At 42.5% G+C, this 22,468-nt stretch overlaps 1 protein-coding gene across 6 annotated transcripts in view; it reads left to right on the forward strand.

Annotated features, from left to right (window-relative positions):
* The first annotated feature begins 2,534 nt into the window (after positions 1–2,534).
* The window catches only part of si:dkey-237h12.3 (teneurin-3), a 182,805-nt gene continuing 162,871 nt past the window's right edge, over positions 2,535–22,468 (forward strand). For all 6 annotated transcript variants that reach the window (XM_020645072.3, XM_065958446.1, XM_065958447.1 and 3 more), the window contains exons 1-2: positions 2,535–3,012; positions 19,126–19,633. In XM_020645072.3, coding sequence (XP_020500728.2) covers positions 19,360–19,633 — 274 coding nt within the window. In that variant the 5' untranslated portion in view covers positions 2,535–3,012; positions 19,126–19,359. The remainder of the gene's footprint in view (positions 3,013–19,125; positions 19,634–22,468) is intronic.

Genomic DNA, 22,468 nt, shown 5'->3' on the forward strand with positions numbered 1-22,468 from the left:
GGTGTGGCCCATCTGTTTTCTCTGCTGATTCTGAACATGTGTAAAACACACGCGGGCCGAGCACAGATACGGGTCTTTTTATTCTTTAATGTATGCGGTGCTCCTGGGCTTTGACGCTGAAGTTTCTGGTTCACGTTTTTTTTTTGGTGTTTTCCCGCGAGCCGTAGGTAGCCATGGGAAGCAAATCATGAGGTAGAATGCACCTGCATTACATTTCAGTGACTATTCCTGACTTTAATCTAAAAATAAAAAAAAGGCTGTGCACTACAGGATGCAGGAATCAAGCGCTGCATGGTTCACACTGATAAAACTGTTAATCTGTAACATGACTGTGGGCACATTGTTTGATTCAAAAAGCTTATTTGTGTGTGTTTTTCAAGTCCTTACATCTCCATCATATCCAAGTTGTAGTTTTAAAAATCCCTTCATCACTCTTTTTATCAGTTGTTTACTGTGTGTGCACCCCTCACACTTGTGCTCCTCTCTTTGAATTTTGGACGCTGGAAGTGACTGGCCTCCAATAGAGGGCACAGTTGACTGCATGGACAAGCGGAGGCGAGAGAGAGCGTCTGTGAGACTGAACTGAAGCCTCAACCGAAGGTCTCCCTGAAAGGTAGAAAAAAAGAGGAAATCTGTGTTGCATCAAGGATGCAAACTAAAGAGGAGAAAGTAGTGAGGGAGACGTCGATGCAGAATGAGCCGTTTTCTCTCTGGCTCAAGGAAGTGAAGGACTGTTAAACTATCATTAACCCTCTGGTGTGGCAAAACTTAGAACCTTGGTGCGGTGGAAACGTGTGAATATGTTGCTTAGTAACTGCCATCCATGTACAGTCTGAGTAGAGAGCCCCCAAGAATATTACAGAAAAAGGGAAAAGTTTGACGAGAAGTACGGAGGGGGGGAGGGGGGCTGGGAGCAGGAGGGGGTGTCGGCTTCAACAGAAGAAAAAAAAAAAATCTTTTTTTTTTAAATGTCCTTTCATTCTTTCCCCCCCTTTTTTTTTGCACGCCCTTGACTGAAGATTGAATGGCAGAGTTGGAGATAGATTGTTACGCAGTTGCCTTTCATGCAGATAATGCCATTTGATGGAGGCGAGTTTTTTTTTTTGATGTGCTCCGGCTATAATGGAAGAATCAAGCAAAGAAGGCCAGGGCTGATTTTGGCTCGGAGAAAAGCTGTCCTCAGTGATAACTTCATCACCGCATGTGGTCCGACGTGGGCTAAATTCAGGAAGGGGATTTCAAAAAAAAAAAGAAAAAATGCCCAGTCAGAGCTGCAGTAGCCGGGCCCCCCTATGGAGCCTCTGGGGGGCCTGCAGACCATAGCTTGAAGGTCTGTGATCTACCACTGGTATTGTTAAGTCTTTCTCTCCTCGCTCGCCCCTCAGAATCAAAAACGTCTCGGCCTCAAAAACGCCTTTCTAGTGGGATTAAGCTTTTGTAATTAATGAAACTCTGCTTTTCCACGCTCCATCCTCTAAATGCTATCATTTGAAGCCTGGATGAGATAGGGTCTTTTTCTTCAATCACAAAGCTAATTCAAAGTTTAACACACACAAAAAGAAAAATCTCTTTTTGGACTGAAAATGGCCTGAAGGCAAGTGTACTTATCTGTGTGTTTGGAGCTCATCAAGATGAAGTTTTTCCACTCTGACAGAAATGCTTAAAACACTTCAACTCTGTCGATGAAAACCTGCAGAGAGGCTCATGAAAGCACACTTATACCCTACTGTATGTTAATGTGACTTAAAGAAAGGTCAAATCTTAATACTGCATGCACAAGCCGATCATTTCTGTTGTTTGTGCGAGCTAAAACAGAAGTGATTGCACGATGCTCACTTCCACTACAGCTGCTGTATAGAGCCAAACAACATGCCTCAAACCTTCCCTCTACAGCCAGTCTGGAAGCTACATTTTTAATTTGAAGTCTTTTTTAAACCATTCTTGTTTATCTAACAGTTTAATTAACAGCTCCAATAACCCTTATAGCTGCTGTGAGAAATAACACATTTATTTACATCAGTCTGCCTTTCTTTTTTTCCCCTCCCTGATTTGTTTTTCTTCCTTTTGTCAGAGTGAAGGTGAGAAATTCGAGCTTTTTTAGAGGTGGCCAATTATGTGGCAGCACGCAAGCTACCATATAGGTAAGCTTTAATGAGCAGCTTGTGAATACAAAAAGAGAAGAAGAGGCTGAGAGGAAGCTGTAGCTCACAGAAAGAAACTTCTCAATTGGATTTTTAGAGGTATTTTTCTAGCATTTATAATGAACGTTAACTCATCATAAGCAGGCAGGTGATAGGTTACCAGATGCAGGAATTCTTCACCATTTTTTTTGCCTCTAATTGAACTAATTGTGTTGACACATGCAGCTGTTTTGCATGCTGTTGTTGGAGGTCACACTTGACCCTCTCTCTCTTTTTTTTGTGTGTCCCCGGCCCCACAGCAGTTACACAGGAGCTGATAGGCAGAGCAGATGCGACGCGGAGGAAAAGCGACGGGGATGCGCAGTTTATCAGCTGACAAGTGCAAGCGGACAATAGAGCAGCTGAGCGGCTGCTGAGCCTCCGCAGCCTTCACCGACACACTTAACTGTGCAGGGTTTAAAAAAAACAAAAACATCATGCACTGCTGCTGCTGGGCGACGGGAAACGTATGTGTGTTATAGGCTGCCTCTTTTAAAGGGGGGGGGACAACTGCATTGTCGGAAGTATCTGCTGGAGGAGAAGGACTGTGGGACGATCTGTGAGCAGAGACGCGTTTCCGCACCGAGCAGCCCAGCTCTCACACATGTCTACTACTCCCGAGTGCAGTCGGTGTTAACGAGCCAAGAGGGGAGGTCTGTAGAGATCTACGAGGAGATTTGTTCAACTGTGCCAAATAGCTACGCGCTGAGATTGTGAGAAAGGCAACCACCAGGCGCGCTGCGTCGCGGTCGCAAGTTTGGACTAACAGCGCACCACCGCTGGAAGTTTATGCGCCTCTCGCCTCGGACAGGCTCCCTGGATCCACATGCAGGTCAGTTATTTATTTAAACCATTACTCTCGCCTTTAAACGGATGTCACCCCCGTGATTTGAATAAATGGCAGAAGCGGCTGGTCCTCGTTCAATAAAGGGCTCTAATTTTGCCAGTACGCTCTGTTGCAATAACCCAAGTCCCCTGACAAGAGGGAGCCGAAACCTGCACCCCCCCCCTTTTTTTAATTCTCCATCAGTGTCTTGCTAAAATGCATTAGATCACACTTTGATTCGTACCCTGTGGAATTTTTTTTAAAAGCAGAATTAAATCTTTATTGAGTGCAAGTGTTGAGCAAGATGGATGCCATTTTTTTTTATAAACGTTAAAGTTCAACCTTCAGAAGGACTTAATGTGTGCAAGTCAACCGATTAAGAGTTGCAAGATCTTCTGTTAAAGATGGAATATCTCAGAGAATCTTTCAGCATCCATTGGTATCGTTTTCTTCCTCTCTCTCTCTCAGTGATGACAATAAGAGCTCCCATGTCTGCACCTACCCCCCCCCCCCCCCCTCACCTCAGTGTCCCCAAGACATCTAACCAGGAGGCTGACAAGTTGGGATGGCTCTGCTCCAATAAGTGAATTTATCTGCACATAAAATGTTATATAAAAGCCTTGAAAGGCTTGCTGGGGTGTAAATCACCTGCAGAGATAAACCGCTCAATCCACTAATAACTCAAGTATCCATGAGCTTACACACTGCCTCTCTAAAATGGACCAAATCTGAGCTTTCAGCGGCCTCAGGTGGGGAGGGAGACATTTCAGCGGAATGAATGAGACCGAGGCCTTTAGGAAGGTTGGTTTTTGGAGAAAAAGATTCTCTTGGGTTGGACGTGTGGACAACTTTTTGGGTTGTATTATCAGCTTTAAGAGACGAGGGCTCATGCCTCAGAACAGTTAGGTTGATTGTTAAATTTGAGTCTTTAGAAAGAGCTGTTAAATAAACACAATGGTTTGCACTTCAGCTGATGGGTTTATCTTTATTGTGTCTCAGCGCTGTAACACTGACTTGTCTCAGAGCCGCCGTCTGAGCCACAGAGAAAAAAAAATGAAGATCTGATTTCAGCGTGGCCCCACGGATCAGGCTTTTAAAAACGCAAGCTGCAAACAAGACGCATCTGTGTCCACATGATAGCCCTGAAGGACAAGTATATCTGTATACCGGCTAAACTGATTTATGGTTATTGTCTGGAGTGCTGTTGAGGAACTGCTGCAAGCTGAGGCCGTCTTTCTGTTTCATGCATATTCCTCCTCCTTCCTGACAGGGACTGGAGGAGAGAGGAGTAAAACAGATCTTCAACACTTAAAGGGCCTGAGCAGTGACTGATGCACGCTGAAGGGCTTGTTGTTGTGGGTCGTATACGAACAGAAAGAGCAGTCCCCCCGAACTGGCAGAGGAGCAGTCTGCATGCTTGTAACAGCATTACAGTGACACCTATTTGGGGGGGGGGGGGGGAATATTGAACATGTGGTTTTGTAGCAGGGCACCAGAACATTAGCACAGCTTGTATAATGCTTTTTCCCCCCCTGCAAGACACTGGTGATCATTTAAACGGACTTCCTTGAATAGATTTCTGTCACAATCTTTGGCACCAACAGTTTAAATCCTTCCAGAAACCCAAAGTGAGAACAGTTTCTAGGCTTTTCTTCAACACATTTCTGCACAGCCCTTCAGCGAGCCGCACTAACTCCACAGAAGTGTACACTGTGCCATAATGTAGCAGATGATTGCACGCCGGAGCAGTGAGACATTTTAAAAGCGTGCCGCCGCGACCCCTTATCAAGGCTTTAGTCTAATGCCTCTGCTTCAAACTTCATTGCTCTCTAATCCCACTAATCAAGGCAGGTGACTGCGGGTTTCTGAGCAGAGGAAAAAATCTCGAGGTGATTTTTCTTAGCACGCTTGGAGCTTTAAAAATCCATCTAATTAATTCAGGAATATTGCAAGAAGTGTTGTACACAACACTGCCACTCCATGTTCCCATCCTTAAGTAATTTCCCCCTTTCATTATTCCTGTGGAGAATTTAATATTCTGTGTGATGAGAGCTGCCTCCTTTAGGGATAATGCCCTGGCCCTAAACTGTTTTATAGATTGTTAAGGGGCAATCAAGATGACTCCTCTCTGTCTGGAAAAAAAAAATGACTCCCACAAGATGTGAGAGATACAGAAGAGGGGGAGTTAAAGCCCAAAACCCTGCGTCTGTAATATCTCACTTTATTACTTGTTGATGCGGACGGTGGCTTTGGAAGATGACCTTATGAATTATAACATTTGATATGGCAAACAGGACGGCAGAGAGCGGCCTGTTCCAACACATCAGAGCAAACACGTGAAGGTTAATGCAGCCTGACAAACTACCCACAGTTCCCTACGGCTCGACGGACGGGCTCCATGTCATATTTACTTTACATAATTGCCGCCCTCTAATCTGTTACTATTAACACACAAGCCAGCCCTGGCCTTGCGTTCCTATTGTCTCCTGCTGCACTCTCTCTCTCTCTCTCTCTCACCTGTTTTTTTTCCTCTCGCAGTGCATTTTTCTCTCTTCCCCCTCCCACGAGAAAAAAAACAGACACAATGATAAATAGTTGGCATGAAAGTAAAGCATGCCACGATGAATCCAGGAGTGTTGAAAGTTAAGAAAACCAGGCGTCCATGATGGCGACAAAAAACCTCCATCAGAGGACACATGCTCACATATTTGCTTTTCATGACCTTAAGTCAGAGGATTATTTGGGGTCGGACGCAGAGGATGTGACTCTTACAGCAGGAAAAAAAAAATGCAAGTTGCCAAATAATTGCTGAAAGTCACCCTTGGATATTTTCTTTTTTTGGGGGGGGAGGGGATTACACGCTCTTGAAATGTGCTTAGAGTAGGGTTATTTAGTGACAGCACTTGATGCATTACCACTGTGGTCCTTAACTACATTGTATGCTGCACAAGAAGAAAAAAAATCACGTTATATGTGTGCAGGCAGTTGGGATTGTTTGTGCTTCACTCTCCGTCTCTGAAGTCCTGATTTGTGTTTTTAAAGTCCTTACACAGAACACATTTAGATTGCTTCCTCCAAGTAACAAACATCTTTTATTGAATTTGTACATTCAGATTAAATTAATATACGTGCGTGTCTTCCTTTATTGAGTAAAGGCGAGGAATATAAATAGACTTCTATATTAACTTAAAGATATATTTACATAGCGATTTCCATCCCGAGTGTGAGCTCTGTATAATGTGATACCTGCCATTGCAACTTGATTGGAAAGGAGAGCGGAGCGTCCTCAAGGGTACGAGTGCTACACACCCGCCTCGTGGCTATTGTGTAGACTCCCTGCATGACCTGATGTGTTGTGCATACAAGAAAATTCATCCCCTGCAACCTATTGTGCACATATGTTTGTGCAAAATGCAACCAGGGGTGATGCACTGTGCGTAGGTGTTCACGGACAAATCAGCCGAGGCCGGTGGTAGTTGTCTCTGACAGAATGGAAGCTTTTTTTCTTTAGCCGTGTTTGTGTTCCTCACACATAAAGAAAGATTTAAAAGCATGGCAGCTCTTGGATTTGTTTTTTGAACATTCACCGCTGGCCAAAAAGCAGACTGAGATGAAAGCCAAACCTTGCGAGCCGAGTCCACAGGATGGCGTCCTGCTGGTCCGGGGGGCTCTGGGAGCGGGCGGTGTTTCACACTGTTTGTAACCTCCAGATTAACATTTATGGCCCAGCATGCTCTGTTGGACTTTCTGGGTCAAGACCAAGTGGCAAGATTGAGGAGTAGGGGCCTCACTTTGTAGCAGTACAACTCTCTCTCTGCGTGCGCGCCATGCTGCTGAGCCTGGGAGGGGAGAGAGAGACTGGAACAGAAATGTGCTTACTCCGGTCGCATGGAGAACAAAATAGAAAATGCATTGTGCTCTCTGCTTGTGGAAATTGCTCTGGGTGAGTGAATACCTGTGCCGTTTCTAGGTGCAGAGAAATACTGGCATTATATTCAAAGAGAGGAAATCTTACTTATTTAAAGGATGTTACAAAGACACCGCTAGGCACAAACCTTGAGTCTTACAAGTCAGGATTATGACTATGATTTTGATTTGGCTTGCATTAAAATATTTTATTTTTTAAACTCCATGGTGCCTCATATCGTCCAAATGCTTTGGGATGAATTCTTTTGTTTTTTTTTGTTTTTTTTTTTGCACAAAGCCCGGCCTGGAAGAGGTTTTTTCTCAGAATAGCTTCAACCCGCCAAAGGGCCCCCAGGTCGCTCTTTTGTAGCCCCCCTGGACAGCCCAGCTGGAGATTGGGCGTCAGCTTTGCTTGTCCATAGAGCCGCTTGCAACCTCAATGGTTGTGTTGACGCCATCTCTGCGATGCTGGTGGAGGAAGAAGGAGAGGGATGAAGGGGACAAGGCGGAGGCGTCTGGTTCATGTGGGCAGCACCGTCAAGCTTCCCCTGCGTCTTTTTGTTGTCAGCAGCGTGAAGAAGAAGCAAATATTGAACACCAGATCATTGGAGAGTGTAAAACTGGCGCCTCGGAGTCAGTGTAATGACATACAGGTCAGCAATCTTTCACTTCCAGCCAAGAGCCGCGTGCTCTTTTTCAGGAAGCCGGTCTCAGCCATTCGCTACAGGGCCGACTCTCTCCCCCCTCTCTCGAGCTTTCACCCCTGGAAGTAGAGAAAAACCAGTGTGATGTTGGTGAATCTTCAGATTGATGTTTCTTTAATAAGGCCTGCAGTCTCTCAGTATTCTGATAGTGTACCATCATGACCTACATACTCCTTTTAAAACGCTGACAACTGGAGAATAAAACCCTCTAGTTTCTTTATGGATCGTGTTTTTTCTTCTTTTACTTTTTTTTCTTATTTGGCACCGTATGCCTAAAGAGAAAACACACTTGATATATTATTCTCTGTTAAGTGCAAAAATGATGTTCATTGTGTGCAAGCAATTTGTATTTCTTCTAATTTCACATAATTAAAGCGAGTGTTTTGATTCCCTTTGTAACAATTCCATTAATGCACGGGGAGCAGGAGCGGGCTCAGAGGGCTCGGTTTTGATACTTCCCAGCAGTCACAGCTTCACCGGCATGTTGCGTTCCCATTGCAGTATCCAAGCGTTCCCCCCTCCTCTCTCTGCTTGTGAATCCCGTCTTCCTCTGCACGTGCTCAAAGAGGGAGGGGTTAGTTGGTTGCCCAATCACGTCAGATGCTGTTTGAATGACACCTGGAGTCAGTACTTTGACTTTTTATCCGGTTGCCAGGTTTGTATGCGCGCAGCATTTGAAATGTCGTTCATGCCACTCTCTGAGAGGCCGACACTCGTAAAACAATGGCGTCTCCAGATGTCCAGATTAGACCATCGCGGTAGGTCGATACTTGATTGGGTATTTGTAAAAAGAAATAATAATAAAAAAAGCAATTCACCGTTGTTGAGCTGAACAAAATAAGACACCTGCACCACTTCTTAAACTCCTCTATTATATTCATTTGTTTACCAGATGTGTTGTTGTGGACTGGAATGGCGGGCATGTCTCTCGTCCAATCGGCCTCAGCGGCGTCGTTATTGCTCTGTAGCTTCAACACAATGCATGCTCTGTGTTGCCACATTTTAATCTATTCCCGTAACAATGGGTCGATCGTGGCTTCGTCTGTAATTTTGCCACAGGTCTGTGCGCACACCGTGGAGTCAATTCATTACGAGCACGAGTCGACAATCGTTGACTGCTACCGTCTTGCAAGATTCTCAATTAAGCGAATGTACATGATCATCGTTACTTCCTTAGATTCCCCCCCTGCCCCCCCACCCCCCCGGTGTGAAATAACACAGCAGAGATGCCAAATTGAGAAAATAGCAAACGGCAGGCTCATTGAATTAAGAGCGTGTGGTGTAATTGGGTGTGTGATATGGAAGGCAGCGTCTGTTTTTTGATAAGAGTCTGGTTCAATACTAGTAGCCTTGGATACAGATAAACACTGTGCCTGTGTGTATGAATGCATTGAATAACCTGCTATTACCATTCCAGATGGGGGGGAGATACTGCAGGAGAAACCTCACAAAACCCCTGCGCTTTTTTTTTCGCTTTGCGATTGTCTGCACACCTAGCAATTACATTTTGAAAAAATGAATTGGCTGTGCCGGCGGTTTCCCCTCTCTCTAAAGATTCAATGAATACACAACTCTTACTGTCACTGGTGAAGGGTTATTTGGGGGGATTTGTAAACAACCTTGTGCGGCTTATTATGTTACATCCTGGCACTTGGCAGATCCCTTTTTTTCCTGCATTATTTAATTCTCTGCAACAATATAAAAAAAATGGTGAGGATTAGACGTTGACCGCTGTTATTTACTGATGATGACACGCGAGAGCAGTTAGAGGAAAAAAAACAAAACGAAGCTCAGAGTTCAGCTCTTGTTTTTTGTTGTGTTTTTTTTCCCCCGTCGTCTCAGTCACTTTGTTTGTCGACTAAGTGTCCTGAAACTACGAGGGATCATGAAGCTCCGAGCTCCATGTGCGTGGAATAATCTGAAGCGGCTGTATCAGAGATTTGCATCACTTTACTCCTACTTGTGAATATTCTGCCTCAGACACACTAGACGAGAGACTTCAGATGGAGCCCGGGTTTCATCATCGGCCTCGGAGAGTCTCACTTTGTGTTATTAGCTCATCCGTCACCATCGTGTGCTAAAGATATCGCTGCCACTGATGTTTAATTGCTGGTAAATGCCGTCTGATTTTAGTTTTACTCCACTCCTCCCCTTCTCCGTCTGTTTGCCCTCTATTGTCACTTTCTGTGCATATTTAACCCTTTAACTCTGCAAAAAGTCCCCGTCTGTGCAGTGTAGTTTTTGCTTTTTTTTGGATCTATTAAACACTCTTGAGATCGTCATACACACATTTGAAGATCTTGTGCTGCAGGGGTGTCACAAAGGTCACATGTAACACGACGGCCAATGGAGAGGCCAGCTTCAGTTGTAAGCGATGATTTGTGTGTATTTTCAGGACTTTCAGCAAAAAAAAAGCAACTCACTTTACTGCCATTATTAAATAAGTAAACATTTCATATGTTCTGCATATTTGCAGATCACTACACACATTTGTGGATCTTTTTACTCATTTTGCGGATCTGTGTAGGCATTTTCAAATAGTTTTGCCACAATTATAGCTCCATATGCTTTTAGTTATCTTCTAATGTTTCTAATATTTTACAACTTTAGTAAGTTATCTTGAGGTGTTATGGTTTCATTTTGTAGCGTTTTAAACAGGATTATGCAGAAAACGACTTCCTGTGCTGTGGCCACATTGCAGCAGCTCTGTGCACACACATTTTATCAAAGTTTAACACGACATGTATCGTATTTTAACACAAAGAAGTCATCATCAAACGTACAGTTGGATGATCCCAAAGACTTAAAGTCTTCCTGTTTATGCCACAAAGAATAAAAGCTATTTTTATAGTTTTTGATTTATTTAAACTTTTAAAAACAACACATCTTCTCAGTGCATTTTACAGCAGCCTAACTGTTGTTTTACTGTATTTTACTACAGATTTATTTATGTAACAATAACCTAATGTGAAGATGTGAAAGACCAAATCTGGAGCATTCTGCTGCAAAAAGAAAGAAGACTCTAGCTCTCAAAGTTTTGTTTTTAAAGAGCTTTAAATGACAAGATTGACAAAAATTAAAACCCTCCTGCAGCCATTTTGCAGCAGCCAGGATATTTCAATTTGTTCTACCAAAGGTACAGTGATGTTATGGCATCATCAACAAACGTGCATCATCATGACACGAGCAGTGGAAGCCTGAGCCTTTAGCTGCAGAAGGAATGAAGAGTCAAGCTTATACGGTTTTTATTTGAGATCAATCTAAATAGGATCATAGAGAGCCGCCCAGCAGCTGCCTGTACGAGTGTCTAATGTGTAGACGGGGTTAGACGTAAAGAAATCTGAAATGATTGAAAGAGATGGATAAAAACATGCTTTTATACATGTTCCAGGGCCTTAAAACTCCAATAAGCAACACTTTCTCTTCAGTTTCACAATAAAACATTGAAATAGTCGGCTCAGCTGATCAACAATAGATCGTCTTGTTTTAGATTTTTTTTGTGTATTTTTAGGTAATAGTTCCACTCGTGGTGTTGCAGTGAGCGGATTAAGGCTTTAATCCTCAATAAAGAACCAACACAATCTGGTTCAGATGGGCATCCAGGATTCACAGGGTCTGGGCAGCGTGCGGCAGACAAACACTTGTGTGTCTCCAAAAAAAAAAATCAGTGGTGTCAGGGGGAAACAGGCAGCATCTGATGGAACACTGCCCCGCTTCTCCTTCTCCCCTCTCTCTCTCTCACCGAGCGCCAGGAGGAAAAAGAAAAAAAAGAGGAGAACTGAAAGAGGAGGGAGAGAGAGAGAGAGAGAGAGAGAGAGAGAGAGAGAGGAGCGTCAAGGAGGAAAAAGGGAGAGAGACTCGACAATATGAATTATGCAAAGCTGTCAGAGGCGGCTATTGTTGGAGGTGCTGGCTGTGTTAAAGGAAGGCAGCCGTGATCTTCAGCAGCTCCATCAACCACTCTCACCGCTCCCCGTGGCTGAGAGGCGTCTGATCTGTGCTCCGGAAAATGGCCAACAACAAGATGAGGAAGAGGAGAGGAGGGAGGGGGAGAGGCAGGCCACTTGGTGACAGGTGGATTGTCTTGGAGGGACACACCGGCCCCACGACAAGTGCGCTCTTTATTACCGTTATTTACAGAGGTCACCGACAGGGAGATCTGAGCCGGCTCGTTCAGCCGCCCCCCGCGGAAATATAATTACCGAACAAAGGCTTAAGTGAGGGAGATGCCATTTCAGCATTCTGCTCAGCGGTGGCAAACTGCCTGTGAGCTGAAGTCCGAGGCAGGGGCCGCCTCACTGTGTTTGTTTGTTCACTTACAGTGTTGTGAAGGAACTCCCCTCAGACGAAATGTCTCTGAGTTATTGCCTCTTATATAAATATTTGTAAACACCTTATAAGGTTGTTAATATTTCCAATACTTAGATAGCTTAGCCCCATGTACAGAGACTATAGTCCTTGTTGCAGTGGCCTCGGGTCTGAAGCCGACCTCTGCCCTTCGCTGCATGACTCACTCCTCCCAACATTTCCTGTCTCTCTTCAGCCATCCTATCACATAAAAGCAACATGGCCTAAAAGGATACAATCTCCATTTTTTCAATTAGCAATAGTGTCAAAAAGTACCAAAGCTTTTTTTAAAAATCTTCAGATCTTTGGTCATATTTGAAGCCAAAGAGAGAGAGTTCTGTTTAAATGTCACAAATACGTTGGCAACGTGTCTGAACTGAAATGTTGCAGAAGTGCTTGTGCAGTTTAGATATTGTGCAGGATTTTGCCTCCAATTTTAAGTAATACAAAAAAAAAAAAATGACCCAAAAATTAGAAAGACAGATAGACTTTATCTGGCATGGACATCACAGATACATCTGACGAACCAGATGCATTTCTGTGTTTTAGCATTCATACTAGTTCTCAACACCTGTCCACAAGAAGCTTTGGAAAGGAAGCAATGAAAGACAGGAAGAAAAACAATAAAGAGAGAATGATTCAATGATAAAGAAGTGATAGAAGAGCAGAAATATATTCATTAGGTGTTGGGATTATTCATTCTGTTGACATGGTATCAAAACAGGTAGCGGTATTGTTTGATTCTTTCTGGTATAATATCTAAGATTCAACTTCTGTACTGGAGCACACGAATCACTGAAGGCACATTTTGTTAGTTGCATCTAAGTAAATTTGCTGAAGTGAGTCGTGTGCTCCGATACTTTCTGGAGTCCACTGGATTATATTCTGGACGTCTAAGCTCCTTCTCTGAGAGCGCCAACCTCCATATGTGGAGCAGCTGAAGGGCTAGAGATTCTGGTATCATGACAACAATCAAAGTTTAGTTGACAATCAAAAAATGTGACATACCCAAAAACAATTTCCTGTAGTCAAAGGTGATGTCATCAATTCACCTGTTTTTACCAAAAGCAATCAAAAAAATAGGTTTCTCAATTTATTATGATGTATAAAAGGTTTTTGTTTTTTTTTACAGATAAGAAGCTAAAACTTTAATGATCCGTTAAGAGCAGATTTTATATCCCCTTCATACTCTAATAATCTCTATGAGTAATGTTGTCACTGTTTATACTTTCATTAGAGCAGTGTTTGTGGGATTCATGAGAAATGTCCATTTTTTTTTTTTTTGCTCCTGCATTTTGTTTGAAGTGGGCGGGACTTAGTGGTATATGGGCAGGTCATGTATGTCTGTGCACCAATCAGGACTCAGCAGGTCTGAACCATGAATGATTGGTCCGTTCTTTAGTGACTGTCGGTACGCTTTAATCAAACCACACCCTCGATGTTGACGAGTTGTTGTTGATGAGTTTTCAGGACCTTTAAACAATAGCCATCAATAATTCAAACGCTCCTGTTGTCTGGTGCATTGCTGCTCGATTGTGACGCATCAGTGGAGGATTTATGGACATTATTCTGTCAGGCAGCTTTCAATGACCTCAGGAAACAGTTCCTCAACCTGTGTGAGGTCAATAAAACATGTGACACACCTAAATATCAAAGAGGTAGGTTCTGTATGAGGATGTAAAGCTCAAATAATTACAAAACGGTGAGCTTTTGTAAATTGACGATAGATTATTTACTTATTTATTGCAGCACTAATCAGCTGATTCTGCCCTGACTTGAAAGTGACTCGTCTTCACATGCAGCCATCTTTTTTTTGAAGCATCAAAATCGTTCCTTCTCTCTGAGCTTCTGATGAAAAACACGCTGCGTCTCATTTGACTTATTTCATTCATTTGAACTTGTTGGTTCCAGGAAATCTGAGAACTGTTCCTCTTTCTCTCTTTTGGTCGTCCGTTCCAAATCCCCCCGATGTAAAAGCATAAAAACCTGAGCGCCTCTCACCTTTTGATGAATAACTAGTATGTCAGACATGAAACAAGAAACTCTCACTTCGATCCTTGAAAACCTCTCCAGCCGGCCCCTGAAGAGCCAATTGACTCGGACGCACTTCTTCACGGCGTATTATACAGATGGTTTATTGCCCGTGCTTCAGAGGAGTGCAGAGGTGTAGGACAGTACCAAGTGTCAGGGGGACCGTTCTCCAACCGGCATGGGAGTCGTTGGGACGTGTGCGGAGCAGCTCGGCGTAGATCATGAACTGTCTTTGTCCGTGCCTCAGTGGCTCGCCAGAGGATCTCTGTGTGACACTAATTCTGCAGAGTCGACTGTTCCACTGAGCGGTCACGGGTGAGCGCCTGTCCTTATTCCACGGCCTGATCAAAGGTAAAACGGGAATGTTAGAAGAGAGGGATACGGGAGAAGCTGAACCAGAACTCGGACTAAGACACATCACCGCTTTACCTTCAAGGAATTATTTTTAAAACTCTATCAGATAAAACCTTCACTTGACTTTTTTACAGTTTGCTTTACATTCAGCTTTTTTAAAGCTTTTTTTACATTAAAAAAAAGGACAAAGTCTTTGTTAGTGCACTTAAAATCTCTGGTACCAGGTTGTCAGTATGTTCCTTTTAATACCACATGTTTTAAAACTATACAACCTGTGTTATTTTGTGACCAGCAGTATTAATAAGTACCGACTGACGCCTTAATAAAAACTACTTCCAGTCACATTTTTAGCCCAAAGCTGAAGCATCGAGGATCCATTTTAATTCACAGGGCGGCTAAACAAGATTACAAGTGATACTTCAGATGGAATATTTTTAAATTAGTCTGTACTCTATGTTTGGGGACAATTGAAGACACTCTCTAAATTATGGCCAGGCGATATGACCTCAAATCAATATCACGATTAATTGAACATTTTTCCACGATTACGATTAATGAACGATTATTTAGTTTTTGTTTTTATCCCTCATTTCACTGACGAGGTCTCTACTGCAAATATGCTCAACTATTAAAGCTGGGATATGTTTTTTAATGAAATATTTCATAAATGATGAACTATTTTGTGGTTATTTCTTGAATATTTAGAACTGAAATCAAAGCATCGCTTGAAATGAAAATAACAAATTTTGGTTTTAAAGTAGAAATTAACTTCTTTCAAACTGTAGAAAATAAAAAACTTTCAATTCTTGCAGTGTTTACATTTCACAAAATGTGTCCAAACGACAGACATAGCTTCCATGTCACAGATTGGATGTGTGGTCAGGTGACTCTGTCCTGAAAATAATCAAAATAATCGACATGGGCAAGATTACTCCGGTTAGAGTTCTGAATGTCGGTTTCGATTAATTGCCCGGCCCTAGTCTAAATTGCACATGAACATTTTGTCTATGTAAAATGTAGTCGGTGTGAAAAGGCTTGCTTGTGTAAAGTGAAATAAAGACCCTAAAATATGTTCCTGTCTTCTATTTTTGTTGCCATGGTATCAAAACAGCTAGGTATTGAAATCTTCTGGGTATCATATCAAAGAATTTGGATTGATATTCTTGTGAGTGTCGACCCTAATCTGAACTTTTACTTGAGTAGCATTCTTGACAAATTTTTCATTTTGAGGCGCCATATATTTTAGCAAACAGGCTAACCGCTTTAGCTTAAATGCTTTTAATGGAGCTCACTGATTATTTTATTTTGCATCTTTGTGCACTGATTTAAAGGACGAGACAATAACACAAAGAAAAGATGACTCAGTAGCATGCGCACAAATGCATCATAATGATATGCATTACATGCATGCATCGTCTGTGACTGACTCTGGAGGAAAGTTCATATTTATTGCATCGTAAAAAAAGATATATTTAGGATGATTTATTCTCTGAAATATGAAGTTTAGCTTGAAAACATCCAGTAAAAATGTCCTTCAGGCGTCTACTTTTATTCCTCTCTCCAGCAAAACAGATCCGAACTTTTAACTCGAACGTCAGTAAATAAATGAATCACTTCTACTCCAACCAGAGAAGTATCTGTGCATCTACTTCAGTTAAAGGATGTGTGTACTTTCTGCTATCAAGGCAAGACAGACTGCCTTTTCTTTCTCCCCTGCTTCTACTTCATACTGTAGTTAAAACCTTTGAAATTTAAAGCCTGCAGAAACACAATAGAATCCCCTCAAGAGCCTCTGTGACCTTTTGTACAAAACTTAAACTACCATGAATGTCTCCCTTGTATCCTGATATCGTCCCCATGTGTGCAGCGCCATGTGCACGAGCCGGACACTTTGATGAGCTGTGGAAAAAAAAAAAAAAAAAGATGGCATCTCCAGGTCCTCAGAGTGAAGCATAAATGTTGATACGGGGACATGCCTGGTCACTCAAGGGCTTATGGCTGATTAGGACACAAATCTAATTCCTCGTATAGCGGGGGGGATCGCGGCTCAGCGGCTAAGACTCGTAGCATTAGCTGTTTCTCAGACAGCAGATCCCTTTACAAGTCCATAAAGAAGACGGGGATCGTAATCAGGGAGGCTTCTGGGCGTGTCTGCTCGCACTCGTCCTGTACATTAATCTGCCAATCTGGACAGGGTGTGCACAATTTCCTGAAAGTGATGAGATGTGAGTGAGATGTCCTGTGGCGTCGTAAAGACAGTGTGGGTGTGTTGTCGGTGTGTGTGTGTGTGTGTGTGTGTGTGTGTGTGTGTGTGTGTGTGCTGGGGGTAGTGTCGAGAGCTGAGTGTCAGGGTTACAAGAGAGCGTGTCACTGATTGCATCTCAGCCCATCGGGGGGAACACAATGATATCCAGCAACTCGGGGAGAGAAGTGGGGAGGAAAAAAATAAGTTGAAGAGGCCTACAACAGCTCACAATTTTCATTATCCCTGCATCCCGTACTGCACCGGCGACCGCTTCAGTTTTTTTTTTGGGAGGTCTCGACGGGGCCGGAGCTGCTTTTCCTGCACGCTGTCCTGGCTTCATTGGAAGGTTTTGATGCTTGATGTGAAACGAAGTGGATCTCATTTGGGGGGGAAGCAGGAGTCTGATACTCTAGTCTTACAGCTCAGCCAGGAGAGAAATGAAACTAGTGTGGGGTGAGTGAGTGTGTGTGTGTGTGTGTGTGTGTGTGTGTGTGTGTGTGTATGTGTGCGTCAGGAGGCAGTGGAAAATGGCTGGTAATAAACACTCCTGACAAACCGGGGGCTTCCATCCACATTCCACTCAAGGGTTTTTGTTTTTTTTTTCTCGCGGATTAGTCACATTCTCATTCCTCCTGTTCATATTTTAGACTCTCCACCTGCAAAAACCGTGTTCCATGTTTCAACAACTTCCAGATTTAAACACTTAACAAATCTGAGTTTACATGCAGAAGGCAGGATTGTGTTTCAGCTTTTACTCTGTGAGCGCACACAGAGACAGGAAACACACAGCTGGCTCATGCATTGTGTGCGAAATGTAATTTTTAGCTTGGAATACACATGCGTGTTAAGTTATTCATGCTTAAGGAAAAATCAATTCTCTGACTAAGCTCTGGTGATGTGCAGCTATACAGGATGTGTTTGTTTCAAATCCTCCTGAAATGCACTGCAAACAATTTCATTTAAAGATTCTACTCATGACAATCAGAATCTGAATCTTTATAAACCAGGTATGATGACACACACAAGAGACTTCACTTTGAAGCAGCGCTGCAGTCCAGGACAAATTTAGTCAAGGGGACATGAACGTGTATCGTTTCACATCGTGTCATATTGTGACATGCTGCACTGGTCACTTCATATGGTATTGTGTCGTACCTTGTCTTGTCATGTGGTGTCATATCGTGACATGCAGGTCAGATTTGAACCTGGGCCGCCCGCTTTGAGGACTACACCCTCTGTACATGAGGTGCACACACTAACCACTGCGCCTACAGCGGCCCAGAAATATTTTTATTCTTTGAATATCTACGATTATTATGCAAATTTTTCTATTAGCAGGTGTTCCCTCGATACAGCTAACAGGAGCAACATTATGATAATATATTAGACTGTATTATTGATGATACCGATACTGCTGTGTGTCCAAACTTCCAGACTGGTACTCTAAATATATTTATTATTTTCTAAACTGGTGAACGTTTAATGTTAGCGGGTTCTATTTAATTCTCGTGTGATGCCAAAGAGTTTGATTAAATTCAGCTAACTCAGGGACATTGACCTCCATCTGAATGTTGATTAATGAACACTGCTCCCCTTCAAATAAATACATAAATACAAATAAATAACAGAGGGATATTAGAAGAGTATTGCATGCCGCTTTAATGCACAGATTATAATTTATTTGGGTGGGTGCATCAATCAATAATTTTTTTGTAAAGAGCAGGTTAAAGACCATTGTTAAGAAAATTGGGAGAGGGGGAGATGGGATAATATGTAGGAAGGATTCCTCTCGTTCCTGTTGTCCACTCTTCCTTGCCGCTGAGGTGGAGGTCGGAGCAGGCCGTGCATGAATGAGGACGGCGGTGGTTGTGGGGACGACACAGTCAAAGACATGAAAAAAACTAACTGTTACTACTACGGCCAGATTTCAGTGGCTTCAGTCTTCTCTATTTCACAGGCGATTCAACTTCAAATCTATCCAAAAGATGTTCATTTTTTTTACAGAAATCTGTCACTTCACATTCAGTCACTTCTGCTCTGTGTGTAGAACGTGACTCTGGATTATGATGAATGTCGAGTGTCAGAATTATAATTCTTTATGAGTGTTGAAAATTAAAAATTAAAGCGTGATAAGATGGTGTCAAAAGCTGTCTCCCCGCCCTGATTTATCCGTCATTCAACAATCATCCTTGTTGCAGATGTTAATTTTAGAGTTCTACTTTGGGAAACATTTAAAGCTAAAGAGAGAAAATAAAAATAAAAACTGACGAGTAGCTTCAAGGACTTTTGGATTGACTCTGCAGAGATGAACTTGATTTTCGAAGGTTTTAAGCGGGCAGAATGAGGAGGGGGATCTCCTTTTATGGAGGGGAAGTCATGTATGGCGAGAGTTCACAGGTGAGGTTTCAGGGGTGGGGTATGGGAGGGCCGGTGTGAGGGGGATAAGTGTGTGCTTTTGAAGATGAAGCAGATGGATTAGTGTTATCTGAGCTCCTTGCTTCCTTTCCTTCCTCTCTGTCTCTCCTCCTGCAGGTAGAACGAGCAGACGGCCGAACGGACTAGAGGAGTGAGCGAGAGGAGTCTGCAGGGGGGTGAAATCTGTGGACGAGGAAGAACCACGACCAAAGGGAGGAAAGAGGAGGAGGACGGGGGCGAGAGGAAAAAAAGAGTGCAATAATAATAATCCATTGGCGAGCGTCTCAGGAGAGCGTCGGTGGTGAAAGGAAGGGAGGGAGGGGAGTTGGGATACCCCAGCATGCAGGCAGCATGGAACGGGTGAGGGAGCAGCGGCCTTTCTGCTCGCTGTCCAAGAGCCAGAGAGACCGCGAGAGGTTCTGCGAGCGAGACCGGGAGGATCGAGAGCGACGCTACACCGCCTCCTCGGCCGAGCGGGAGGAGGGAGCCTGCCGCGTGCCCACTCAGAAGTCCTACAGCTCCAGCGAGACCCTCCAGGCCTTCGAGCATGACCCCTCGCGCATGCTGTTCGGAGGCAGAGTCAAGGAGATGGTGCACAAGGAGAGCGCGGAGTACAGCAGGCCAGGTTAGCAAAAAAAAAGACACAAACGTTTACCAGAGGCGATCCCTCTGGGGGGGAGGGGGGGGGGGATCGTTGTAACATGAGTGGTTGCAGTTATTCAAGCTGCCAGAAGACAATTATGTCTCTTTTTAGAGTCCCACGTTATCAGTTTCATGACCTTGACTACAAAAAAAGTGTGAGTCAAAAGCGTGTGTGGTAGTTTGACTGCTCTTCCTCTGAACGATGGATCAGACGTTCCAGTGAGTTCCATCTCTGCATCTTTGCTCTCTCTTTTTTCCGCTGGTGTGTTTTTAACAGTTATTATCAAGTGAACACAGATGCGGAGACTTTTTGTTTTTGTTGTTGTTGTTGTGTTTGCTAAGTTCTGCCATTTCGCTGTTGTTTTTTTTTGTTTTTTTTAGCTTCCTCTTAATCTCTGCAAAGTTTGACAAGAATTAGCTGAGCTGCATGCCGGGGGGGGAATGCCAGAGAGTCGGTAAACACAATTAAATCAAGTCAAACAAGAGGCACGGTTAAAGTGTTCAGTTTCTACATTTAGAAAAACTAACATTTGTCGCGATACAGTGGGACACTCTGACCTTATAAAACGTCCCCCCCCCCCCCTCCCCCTCCCCTTCAGGACTACTTTAAAAAATAATAAGGATGAATGATCGGTAAATAACCCTCTGCTGTAATTGGCTGTTAGAAAGTGCTCTGATTTTCTGTAATTAAAAAGTTTGAGCGGTTTATTCCCCTTTATGGAGCTCTTCAGGCCCATAAGATCGCAATTACAAAATCTATCCATTTCTCCTTAACATTTTCGGCCTGCTAATTGGCGCCCATTTTGGAATTGATGGCGTTATGATGAAGTTGTGGGAAGAATAGTAGTTTTCTTTATTTCCTTTTTTAAATCTGGGCATTTAATGTTAACGACCATTTCTTACATCATCACAGTAAAATGTCGTTGCACGTTGTTAATCTGCTGCTGGAAAAGAGCAAAGAGCATAATGTGTGTGTGGATCAGTAGAGGCTGTATCTGCTCGGTGTGTGTGTGTGTGTGTGTGTGTGTGTGTGTGTGTGTGTGTAGGTGTGTGTGCTTGTGTGCAGGGGGTGACATGCAAACCCACATTCTGGGGGCGGGGCTAAGTCAGAGCGGGGTCAAAGGTGTCTTTCTTGGATTGAAGATTGAAGCCATTTTTCTGCATTTTGAAACATTAATAATCGAGGGCGTGAGAGGTGAGAAAAAAATAGATTCATGCAGAAAATTGAGATTCTTATCTTCTGAGATTTTATGATTTCTGGACTTCCAAAAATCTTTCTTTTTTTTTGGCTAATCAGTCGCTAACTGCTAAATGCTAATGCTAGCTCTTTAACGCAGCAGAATGACAAATGGAGCAGCAAGAAGTTCAGCTGGTCTCACAGATGACTGGAGGAGATCCTGAAGTCTGGACTCATTCAAAAATAGACTTTGAATCATGAATCCAGAATCCTTTTGAATTGATTGATCGATTGATTTCTTTATTTCAAATATGTAGAAAACAAACAAAATATAAACACAACATAAGAAAGAAAATTCGATGCCCTTCATTCGCTCTTACATGCCTGAAAAGGAAGAAGTTTAAACTGATCTCATCCTTCCCCCGAATCCGAAAACATATTGTGAATCGAATCATGACCCCAAAAATTGAAATTGAAATCGAATCGTGCAAAGATTCCCAGCCCTGGTGTTAAGTCTCGATCACTTAGAAACATCAGTTAAATTAAACCAAATCCCTCACATCCTAATTATTAAAGTGACTCTGTAGCTTTAATTTACTGGATGACCTCATTCATGTGAATTTCCTAAACCGGACTAAACTGAACAAAGAGCTCCGACGTCTGTTATTAGTTTTAATTGTCTTCATCGTCGTGTTGTTGTCATCATTAAGAGACTTTCACACCCGCCTCCCTGAGCCTCAGCACCGTCAGCTGCCTGATGATGACGTCATAAACAACTCCTCTCTGATTGGTCTGAAACTGTCAAACAGAGAGAACTATACGCTTTCTAAAAAAATGAAAAAGACGTACTTTTAAAAAATATATTTACTGTGCAGTGTTTCATTTTAAGTCTTTTTTAAATCCAAAATAAATATTAAAAAATATTTAAAATTCTGTCAGACTTATCTGAGGGCGCTTCAGCCCCCCCCCCCCCCCTCAGTTTAAATGTGTTTGTTATGACCATAATAACAAGTAACAATCTTTTTCAAATTGTACAGATTTTTATGTTCAGCTTTTTTTCATTTTAACTTTTATCTTAATTATTTTCAACATGTTTTTTTAAAAATCATTTCCAGTATCTTTATTCAAACACACACACACACACACACACACACACACACACACACACACACACACACACACACACACTGAATTCATTTGATCTAATATTCGTTTTTATCTAATATTTCCCATCAAACTTTTTTAAATACGTATAAATCATCACAAACATTGTTTTACACTTCATAGCATTTAATTAAAGCAAATATTTAAAATATTAAAATACATCTAACCTTAAAAATCCAACAAACAGAGCTCATACACACTGTGGTACAAATTTATTTTAAGAAAGTGAAAACACATGAACAGTTTTATCTAATTTTTCAAATAAATACTTTTTAATAGCTTTAACCTCTGACCTTAAAATCCAAAAAGTATCCCTGTGGTTCACATGAATTCTTTGTGAGTGAAAGGTGGAGCTGGGCGATAAAAGCTAAAATCAATATCACAATTAATTGAACATTTGACTTCGATAACGATTAATGAACGATTATTTGGTTCTGTTTTTTGTCCTCATATTTGACTGACGAGGTCTCTACTGTA

Source organism: Labrus bergylta, chromosome 9 (genome assembly GCF_963930695.1).
Source record: "Labrus bergylta chromosome 9, fLabBer1.1, whole genome shotgun sequence".
In the NCBI taxonomy this organism is placed as follows: Eukaryota; Metazoa; Chordata; class Actinopteri; order Labriformes; family Labridae; genus Labrus; species Labrus bergylta.